Source organism: Brassica oleracea, unplaced genomic scaffold (assembly GCF_000695525.1).
Source record: "Brassica oleracea var. oleracea cultivar TO1000 unplaced genomic scaffold, BOL UnpScaffold00751, whole genome shotgun sequence".
Lineage (NCBI taxonomy): Eukaryota > Viridiplantae > Streptophyta > Magnoliopsida > Brassicales > Brassicaceae > Brassica > Brassica oleracea.
Genome location: NW_013617447.1, coordinates 64,816 through 76,651, shown reverse-complemented (window position 1 = coordinate 76,651; position 11,836 = coordinate 64,816). Strand labels below are relative to the sequence as shown.

At 29.8% G+C, this 11,836-nt stretch overlaps 1 protein-coding gene across 1 annotated transcript; it reads right to left on the bottom strand.

The window, feature by feature from the left end:
- Positions 1–1,556: 1,556 nt before the first annotated feature.
- On the bottom strand, positions 1,557–1,964 carry LOC106319990. The gene has a single exon (XM_013758361.1). The coding sequence runs from the start codon at positions 1,962–1,964 to the stop codon at positions 1,557–1,559; it is 408 nt and encodes a 135-aa protein (XP_013613815.1).
- Positions 1,965–11,836: the final 9,872 nt, after the last annotated feature.

Sequence of the window (11,836 nt, the reverse complement as noted above, 5' to 3'; positions counted from 1 at the left end):
AGTCGCAGGTCGCAGGTCGCAGGTCGCGCGACACGTAAACGAACATGACCATATTAACTAATTTTATAATCAGGGCCAAGAAATAAAGTTGATTTGCCGGATGACAAAAGACAATGTTAAAATTGACAGCCATCAATTTGTTTTCTTCTTTCAGTTTATTTTGCCAACAATAAATAATTTAATTTAAAAAAAAATTAAAAATAAAACCGGTGATATAAATCAATAAAAAGAATTTCCAATTGGTGCAAGTTTTTCCACCATTATGTTTTTGCTCTTTGTAAATGTTTAAACGGACAAAACTAAGGAGAAACTATTTAGATCGCTGAAACTTATTCAAATGGGAAATTTTTTAACTTTACCTTAAATTTGATACCACTTTATAATTTACCTTTAAATGATAATTATTTTCATAAATGCATCAAGTTTATTATAAAAAGACAAAAATAATTCTCCTAAATTATTTACATCCAATCAAATTAATTGTAAATATATCTTAATAAAACAAAAAAAATTGATTAAAAATTCAAATTTTATGAATAGTTATTTTATTAAATATTTGAAATTTATACTTGGATCTATTAATTGACAGAAATATTTGACAAATTGAATTTTCAAGTTATTGAATTTCTTTGGATTTAAATGCTATAAAATATGTTATATCTATTAATTGGCATAAATATATGACTAACCTAAGTTTTTAAGTTATTGAACTTAATTGGATTTAAATGCTATAAAATGTTATGATTAACAATTATTTTATAAAAACAAATATAATAAATCATTTAATCGGTTAATATATTGTAATCAACAAAAATGTAAAACTAAATATACATGAACTCAAATATAAAAATAATTAAATAAAAATACTTATTAAACAATTTTTTATTTTAAACTTAATTTTAACTAAATAAAAAATAAATTAAAATATTGTTTAACTAATTGAGAAAAATAAATTAAAATATTGTAAACCAGTAAAGCATAATTCATATTTTATTTTACCTAAAATTATTCTAAGAAAAAATATTTCATGCGCATGCCATAGAAAACCAAGTAGTTTAATGTTACTTAATCTAATTAAATAAAAAAACGTATTTACATTCATGTTTCTGAAACACACAAACACCAAAAATCTGATAGAAATAAATAAATACTTTTATTTCAAATAAAATAAAAATTCTTTTAAAAATTAAATCTTAAAAACATTTTCTTCAATTAATAATTCTAAAAATTAATAAAATATTATACACGAATAAGTTTATTTGTATACATATCATAATTAGCTAATGAAACACTTAATTATAGATATCATAATAAGTTTATCCGTATACATATCATAATAGAGTTTAGAATAAGTCAACACTACACACTAAACGACGTCAGCAAAACTCTCAAAGATTTGACTATTCCAAGTTTACGATAACTAAGCTAATAGAGTAGTTTATTAACTGATTTAAAACCTGATAATTTTATTCACTGAACACTCTTTATTTTGTCACAAAGATTTGACTATTCCAAGTTTATGTAGAACATAATCTAAGATTCGACAGAAGGAGAATTCACTGATGGCCCTCATCAGAACGATAACGATAATATTTGTCCTCATCAACATTAAAATCATCAAGAATGAGTGTAACACCATTGTTCCTTACGGAGTTAATAACAGCCCATACCTTGGTTCGACTCTTGAACCCTTTCTTTTCGATTTCTTTCTTGACATCGGCGTGGATGCCTCTTCCTTGCCCATCTTGGTGCCCTTCTACTTTCAGCCTCATCGCCAAAACCTCTCCTAGAATAGCAGCTGCTTTGGCATTGCAAGTACGACCACATTCTAGTGAGTTCTTGACTGCGTGCTCTACCGTTGAAGCTGTTGTTACTACTCTCCCGTTGTTTTTATCCACTACGTTTGTTGTTATGTACTTGATCGACATGAACAGCCTTAGGACGTACCTTTTGAGAACCGTCATTGATTCTATGGAAACAACAACAATGTAAGCACTGTGAAGAAACAAGATAATTGTACAGCAAAAAGAAATTAATCTCAAACATATCATTTGTTGATTCAACTTTACGCTTAAACTAGGTAGTTATCCGCGCTCTGCGCAGAGTGAAATAATTTGAAATGCTTATATAATCAAAATTAAAATTTTGGTTTTAAAAGTTTAGGATTATATTGTGTACATTTCAATATAAAGACAATCCATGCTAATACTCGTTATAAGATTTAAAGACATGATCAGCTATTAAAGCATCATATAAATTAACAGCATATGAGAAAATTACCACCTCTTACAACATAGATAGGTTGCTAGACACATGAGAAATAATTATTCAATCCCATTTATGAAACTTGTTATCACGGTACTTTGAGTGTAAAAGAATTAGCCAATATACTTCAAGGAACTTGCAGTTGTGTGTAAACCTTTGTATTAGTTTGGTTGATGAATTATGAATATTGATTACTTTAAGAACGAACCATTATATTTGTTCTTCATAGATTTAAAACATTCTGACTACGTTGAAGGTTCTTTATGTCCGGCAACTATTAATATATATATTGAAATTCATTTTGATCAAGGCTCGTGTAAAACCTGTTTTGGTGTATTAATATGTATTAACATGTAAAGTTATTATTGGAAGAGGTGGATAAATATTTATCACGTCATATGTAATGTAACACTAATTATAAAGGTAGATATAGAGTTTAATTAACATGTACAATAGGTAAGACCAATGGCATTTTATGTAATTACTCTAGTAATAGATGGATATTTAAGTGTCGAATACCAATAATGAAAAACACTGCGTTTTGACTGAGGCGATATTTTGGCGATTCTGAGTGCGATTTCAAAATCAAGGTTTCCGATGGATTCGGCTGCTTCGCCGGACTCATCTGAACATCCGGAGAGTGATCGGAAGGAGCAAGAAGTGAGGGAAGGGTTTGGGGAAGGTTCTTAAGAAGTGAAAGTGGCGATGGAGGTAGATCTGAAGAAAGGGAATCCAAGCTGGGTTCAAGTGGCGCAGGATAAGAGAAGTTTGAAGAAATACGATGTTGAGATAACCTCGACAAACGGTAAGCACAAGGTGGTGATTCCGGAAGATATTCTTTCTGATTCGACTCCTTTATGGGAATATTTTGTTGTTGGGAAATTTTTGGATATTGCGCCTCATATAGCCAAGGTTCATATGGTGGTGAACAAGATATGGAGTTATGGAGATGCTAAGGCTAAGATTGACGTGTATGATGTCAATGCTACTACGATGAGATTCAAGATAACAAGTCAGAAAGCTCGGGAGAAGGTTATAAAAAGAGGTATGTGGAATATAGCTGGAGTTCCAATGGTGGTGAAGAAATGGACTCCGAAAACTGAGGAAGAAAAACAAGAGGAAGAAGCTATACCGATGTGGGTTCATATGAGAAAGGTTCCATTACATATGTTTTCATGGGAGGCATTAAGTTTCATGACTAGTGCAGTGGGATTTCCGGTGCGTCTTCATCCACAGACCATTGCATGTTCAAATTTTGAAGAAGCAAAGGTTTTTGTTAATGTTGATGTATCAAAGAGCTTGCCTAAGGACATAGACTTTACTTTGGAGGGGAAGGAATTTACTGCAGAGTTCTATTATCCGTGGTTACCGTCTAGATGTAACAGCTGTGAGAAATGGGGACACACAGAGAAGGTTTGTGTAGTGAAGAAGAGAGGAAAACAGCAAGAGGAATGTGAAGTAAGAGAGGGTAACATAAATATTGGAGAAACAGTAGGGATTGTTGAGAAAGAAGGTATAAAGGATGATGAGTCACAGGTTCGAGAAGGAGGGACATTGAGAAGGGGAAGTATTGAGACATCAGAAAATAAAGAAGTGAAAGAAGATACAACAAGTGAAGAGGATAAAGGCAATATTTGGGCACTGGTGTCTCCGGATAAGATTGGAAGGGTTCAATCAACTCCGCAACGAGAACTAGGTGGAGTTCATATTTCAGCTTCGAAGTACTCTGTGTTAAGTCTTGATGAAGCAGAGGAAGGTGAAATTCTACAACTGCAGGGGCATGAGGGAGAAGAACAAGTAAATGAGGAAATAGAGAATACTGAGTTATTGGAGAGTGATCTATTAGAAGATGAAATATTAAGATCCAAAGAGAAAGATAAAACAGTGATGTCAAAAGGGGGGAAGAGAGTCCAGAAGACTAAAGCTCTGGAGGTTCATCCAAAGGGGAAAAGGTCTTCTAGACGCAATCTCTAAAATGGCGAGCTTTTTCTGGAATGTGCGCGACTTTAATAAATCTTTGAAACATTCCGTTGTTGGTGATTGGCTAAGCAATAAAGAGATCAAATTTGGGTGTATCTTGGAAACTAGAGTGAAGGAAAGGAAAGTAGAGAAGATATTGAGTTCTGTATTCAAGGGATGGTCTTCTATTACTAATTATGAAGATAGTCATGGAGGAAGAATCTGGCTTATTTGGAGAGATGATGTAAGAATCATTCCAGTTTATAAGACGGATCAGCTAGTTACTTGTCTAGTGGAGTTGCAAGGGGAGGAGGGTTTTTACTACACATGTATATATGCGAGTAATCAGATGGAAGAAAGAAGAGTGTTATGGGAAGATCTTGCTCATCAACATAACTCTCCCAGGTTTAAAAGTAAAGCTTGGATGATTATGGGTGATTTTAATGAGATATTAGAAGGTTCAGAGAGTTCAAATTTTGAAACTACAGGGAGGATCCCGATTTCAAGAAGTGGTATTACACTGCCAACTTACGGATATGGCATATCAAGGGCCACTCTATACGTGGTGTAATAAAAGAGAAGAAGGAGTCATCTGTAAGAAGTTGGATAGAGTACTGATAAATGAAGAAGCCTTGCATCGTTTCAGGTCTGCATATGTGGTATTTAAACCGGGTGGTTGCTCTGACCACATGAGGTGTAAGGTTCATCTTTTTCCACCGGTTGAGAAGATAAGGAAGCCTTTTAAATATGTTAATGCGTTAGGAAGTATTCCTGGATTTCTTTCAATGGTTCAAGATTACTGGGATTCGACAGAGGTTCAAGAATGCACATGCTATATTAATTTTTTGGGCCTTAATAAATCTCTGACTAACTAATAGATGTAAACTGTTGAGTAGGTTCAAGAATATACCGGCTTGTATATTCAACCACATAAGCCCATAGTTGGAACCAACTGTTTTGTTCATGAGAGCGGCATTCACCAGGTTTCATATATTAATTTATCTAAATGTAACATCAGAATATAAAAATGTGAATGATTTCTTTTAATGATGATTTTTCAAACGTTTTGCAGGATGGAATCTTGAAAAATCGGAGTACATATGAGATCTTATCGCCAGAAGATGTTGGGGTTGTAAAATCTCAAAGTTCCAGCATTGTTCTTGGAAAGCTTAGGTAATGATTCTATTATACTTCTTAGGTACGCATCGTTTTTTTTTGTGCTAATATTTATTTATCAATATGAACATCAATGGAAATATGCAGCGGACATCATGCTGTGAAAGATCGTCTGAAAGAGGTATTTCTTGTGGTTTTCTTAAGCGTTAGTTATACAACGATCATTTATATATTTACAAGATTACACTTTTTTACAGATAAATATCCGACATTAAGTATCCAAATATGTGTTTATTCTCTATTTTCAGTTGGGATATGAGCTCGATGATGAGTTGAACGACATCTTCTCAAGGTTCAGGGACTTAACCAAGCAGAAAAAGGTTTTTTTTCCCCTTTGCAGTTTTGTATCTTCTCATGCACATGCGTAACGATATCGATTTAAATTAGACATTTGATATAAGAATTTAAAATACGCACACTTCTTTTTTAATACGCACACTTATACGGTTTCAATTTGTTAATCTGTTCAGAGAATCACGGATGATGATCTGAAGGCGTTAGTAACGTGTCGTGATGAGGTCACGTCACTAAACGGCGCTACCGGTGAAGAGACTAACGGCTATGTACCAATCTCACAGATTTCCTCTGTGGTATAAAATCTGTGAAAATGTTGTGTTTGTGTACCACTTGTAATATCAAAGTTCCATTTGATATGAATGGGTTGTTTTTAATGAATAAAAACAGTATGAAGTTGAAATATTGTGCGTGAATCAACCTACCAAATTAGAGGTGCATATTTCCACGTGCTTTTTGTTTTGTTTCCTTTCTATACTTTTAAAATTGTATAGCATAATTAGCAGATCATGTAGTTTTAAAAATATATATTAGCTTTAATTATATATTTAAATTATACATTTTTAAAAAGCAATTGAATAAATATGTGTGAGTGAAAGTAAAATATTTTTTTTCAAACAAGAAATTTTCTTAACTTTTTTTTGCTCTTCAATTATTACAGTTGATTTAATGATGAGAGATTTTACGAAAGATTGCCATTGAGATCCAATCTGATTTTTCTTATAATTTGACAAAACTAAAAATAGTTGAATAATTAATTACAAAATTATTGGAATATCTTTCTAGCTAAAACAGATAAATATAAAATCTGTAAAACAGCTAAATAACAAAACCTGCTACTTAGAAGATGAATAAAGTTTTGTTTAATTTGGTTATGAAATTCAAATATGCGAGTTAAATTGATTTTTTTTTTTTTGTGTTAGTCCTCGTTAGAGCGCAAAGGGAACAAATCCGCGCATTATGTGCTATCGTTTCGAGATTAAACTTGATGCATATGACCAATTTACTCTACTACTTCACGATACACCCTCTAAGTATTTATACTTAATCCCACAGGATCCTTGGGCAATGAACATAGATAAGAGAGAAAAAATTACCAAAGATTATGAGCTCCTTCACAGAGATTAGCATATGTGTTAATGCCACCAACCTGGAGGTGCATACCACGTGAATCACGATACTATGACTATAGTCTGAGACCCTTGTATTATTGTGCCTGTAGTTGTACATAATGATTTAAAATCTGAACTGGCTTTGATTCATCTAATCTTTAAAGGCTTTCATGGTTAACTATAATTTGACTTTACAAATTATGAAATAATTGATATGGCTTTAGAATAAAATTAGTTACTCTGGTTTTGAGATTTTTAATAATTCCTGAGCTGAATAATTTTTGATTAAATTAGTCTTAAAAGCTAAAATTTGGTTGATTTTACTTTACCACTGCATACGATATGTTTGCAGTTGGTAAGTGCTAGTGGTTATTTGTGTTTTATAACAATAAAAAAGTTGTAATTTTTGTACTATTTTGTATGTTTCAAACCTCTCAATAATCGGTTTCTTTTGACGACTGTAGCTAAAAAATATTTCTTTTCTTTAAAGTATTATTTACCATTAATACAAAAATAATAAATTCGAAACTAAAATTCAGATATTATAATTCAAATATATGAATACATTTTATATTTTCTAATTTATATTCCCTAACCAGTATCATAACATATTTATAAAAAACTTTTTACGAAAAATTTACCACTATATTTTACTTAACCACTAATATATGTATAGATTTTCCTTAACCATTAATATATTTTCGATATTTTTCTTAACCACTAATATCTTTTCCATATGTTCATATTTTATATATATATATATATATATATATATATATTTAAATCAAACAAAATTTTATAAAATATAGTATATAATCTTTATAAAAGAGAAAATTTCTTCAATAAATTATAATTTTTCATCTAAAAAATATAATATTATAATTAATTATATTAAGTATTCAATTTGACTATAATAAATTAATTTTTTATTTTCATAAATGTATGCTGTGTAAAAGTTATTGGATTTATTATTTAATAACTTATGAATATTTTAGTCTATCAGCATAAATAATCAGCAATAGTTGACAAAAAAAAATCAGCAATCACACTAATTTTTAACTGTTATACTAGTTGTATGAATCTCATAGAGAACATTATTGGTTGTATAAACTGAAATCAATTCTTCTAGATTTATAACATATCAATTTTAAAAAAATCATAATTTCAAACTGATTCACTAGTGATATGAATCTTATTTCTTAAATCTGCATAATATATTTATACTTCCAAAATAGTGTCATTTGAATTCTACATAATAATTAAACTTAATAAAAACTGATTTACAAATCTATCAGTTTTTAAAACTTTTATAATATTTTGTATGATCTTAAGATTTGCACTTTTGGGTCAAATTTAGATTTGTCTTTTGTACCCAATATCTAATCTATTAATTTAGAGTCCTATTTTTTATCTACCATACAAAAGTCTATGTTAGACCATTAATTAGAAACTAAACTAATTATCCTAAATTTATGCATATATGATATTTTCTAACAGAAACATTATATACATCTAAACAATAACATTCTTAAAAAAAAAGCCAAATACATTTCCATTATGCAATTATTTTGTTTATCATATTTAGTCTAGACCAAACTTTATATATATTTAAGCAACTAATTTCGAAATTGAATAGTATATCCCCATTCTTTTTGAAATTATCATAAAATTATATACGTAAAAATTGATATTAAATATATATCTTTATAACTTATTTTATATTTTAAATGTTATTTTAAAAAAAACATATATCCGCACGTATGTGCGGGTTCAAATCTAGTAACATCTTAAGATTTGATCGTACTGTGTAGTTTGGTAATTTGGGTAAAATCGAAAATTGTTTGGTTTAAACAAAATGATTTTGCAATGATGATTTTTTATTTAAAAATTACGATAGCTATAATTTTTTAATAATAGTGCTCGTTGATTTTATTAATAATAAGAAAAATGATTTTAAATTCTTAGCATAAAATGTTAAATTTTTGATTAATATAGTTTATACAAGAAACTAGACTCATATCCACTATTTTTAATTTTTAATTTGAATCATTGTAAGAATCTATCATAATTCTTCACTAAATATTAATATAAAATTCACAATCAATTATTGAAAAATAATGGATTCTACAATATATATATTAACTTTAAACTCACTACTGAATAAAGATGTAACCACAAGCGGGTGAATTCTTAGTGTTAAACAAACAACATTCAATAAGTTAAAAAAAACAATCGACATTCAGTGCAAGGTTCTCATAAGTTTCTCGCTTTATATGTTTCATTAAAAGTATCATTTGAGACTTTTGTACGTAGATTAAGAAATCATTTAATTTTGTATGTTTTCAATACAAAAATATTATTACACATACATCTACTCGTGTTTCAACCAATAAAAAAATAAACTACAGAATAAAGTTAATAAATTACGCATTAAACAATACTTTTTTTGCAATGATTAAATTTTCTCTACAATGACACTTAATATTAAATAAAAGTAATATTAAATAAACTAATGATAATATCTATATATATATATATAAAAGATTTTTCTCTCTTCTTATGATATGTGGAGGAGAGTTTTGTTGACATGTGTCCCAATTTTTCATTTTTTTTTGTATTTTAGATCATTTTTCTTTTATATTACTACAATTTGATTTAATATTTCTAATTGTGCACTATCTTTTTTTTTTCATACTAACCATTATTAAAATTTGATTATCTATTTTATTGATTACAAAATATAAAGGAACAAAAAAATAAATAAAATAATATAAATATATTTTATTTTAAAATTTATTCACAACTAAAAATAACATAAAGTTTTATTATTTTATTAATTTTTACTATTTTATATTATTTCATTTACAATTTATATATTTATTTTAATATTGACCAAACTAAGAAAAATAAACTAGAGCACAACTCATAATCGAAACATAAAATCTATATAATCATAAAGAAAAACAAAATGCCAAAGACTAACTAACTAAGTAAAGGTTTAGAGCTGAAACGAGATCAAGAATAAAAACTAACTTAGATCATTTTATCATAGAATATTTTGGTCATAACAAAGAGATGTCGGGAAAAGAGTAGAAAGCTAAACTCAGAGATAAAGCACCGCTCGAATACAAAAAAAAAACGTGATCAAGAACCAACACAAAGAACTTAGAAAGCGTGTTAGAGCAAGAATATTCAACAGAATGCAAAAATCACCACGAAAAAAAAAAACAAATACTTAACACACGATAAGCACAACCACCAGTTAAGAGGTAAGAAGCACCTCACAAACTAGACAAGCACAAAAAAGCGCTCATACCAACGGATAACCACAAAACTCTAGATAGAAAACACCAAAATTCCAAGAAACTTAGTTTGCACACTTATACTAAAAAAAACAGGCGAAGAAGACATACAACCTGAAAGAGGGAGAACGAAAGTTAATCACCAAAAAATAAAAGCCCAAGCTTGAGACCAGAAAATACATTATAAATCTACAAAGCATACACAGAAGAAAACACTATCTAAAACTCGAGTCGCAAATTTGGCAAAATAGAAAGACACTAGAGACTCAAACAGTGATGAAAACTGCAACGAGATGATAGAATATATGGAAGGGTAGACGAAACGAAATCAGTAAACCGTGGAGCCATCTTCAAATTACTAAAGAAAACATAGAAGTCAGATGATCAAAAACCAGATTTTGAAAACCAAACCGAAAAGGGATTATGGACTGTAAACTAACAAAAATAATGCAACATAAAGAATTACTAAACTCCTGTCCAACCCAAGGAGATGTAATCCGTAACATCAACAAAATTCTGAGTAACAAAATGAGCATTCAATATTGACTGGTACAACCTGTAACGCGGTGAGAAACAATCACACAACATAAATCTTATAAACTCAATCTATAACAAATACCAGACAATCCGAGGAAGAACAAGCACTTAGAGGTGAGTATTTTTTGGTGAGGATGAAAAGCAAAGCACACCGAAAAAAGTAAACGAAATATATAGATGGTGACGGCTCAATGTCAAAATATGGAGAGAGGACACCAAACATCTTAAAAATTAATGTTCAAGTAATTCAAAAATATATATATATATATATATATATATATATATATATATATATAAAAAGAGACTTTTCTCTTCTCTTCTGCCACCTAGCGGGGGGAGGTTACGACACCTGTCCACTATTGAAACTTAACATCTAATGTTGTTTTTCTGTCTCTTTAACCTAAAAACTACATGATGTTTTTATGCCTAATATAAATATTGTAACTACACGTTGTTTTTATGCTAACATAAATACTGTAAAGTAAGATGAAGCTCGTAATAAAACTAATATAAATAAGGTCCAATGATCCAAACCCAAAAGAAGCCGAAGAAATTAAATGGCTGTTGAGACAGCTCTAGACCACCATGAAAGATGGAGGCGTCAAAAACATAAAACATCGTTGTAATCGAGACTCCCATTGCTTGACCTTTGAAAACAATCTCCATGCAATCTCTACTTCGTCTTCTTCTGAATCTCTCATTCATTATCCATGGCTCAACTTACGAGAACATTCTTTTTACAGTCTCCTCTTTGTCTTTTTCTGAACCTTAGACGTTCACCGTATCTCTAAATGTATTTATTAATATTGAGTTCTTTGGTTTTTAATTGAATCATAAAAATCCAAATTCATTATAATACTTTCAGTGTAAACTCATCCGTCTGTAGGGCAGACCAACTACTACTAGAAAATAAAAAAAAGGAGAGACCTTGTACTGAAAATGAAAACTTTAAGAACCTGTATAGATACTGCAAGTTCATCTTGTGGTTTATTAAAGTGTTGTTATAAATTAAGCATTGAAATGATCATCCACTTCTTTACCAACTCAAGCACTATGATCATCTACTCATCAAACACTACGATCACCCACTCATTTACCAAATTAAGCACTATCTTTGTTATTTTATGTATTGTTGTTCACTATAAATACCATCACTCATCTCACTCTTTTGTACACCATAAACAAGAACAA

Coding starts and splice junctions, on each gene's coding strand:
- LOC106319990 (XM_013758361.1), bottom strand. CDS start 1,964: ATGACGGTTCTCAAAAGGTACGTCCTAAGGCTGTTCATGTCGATCAAG.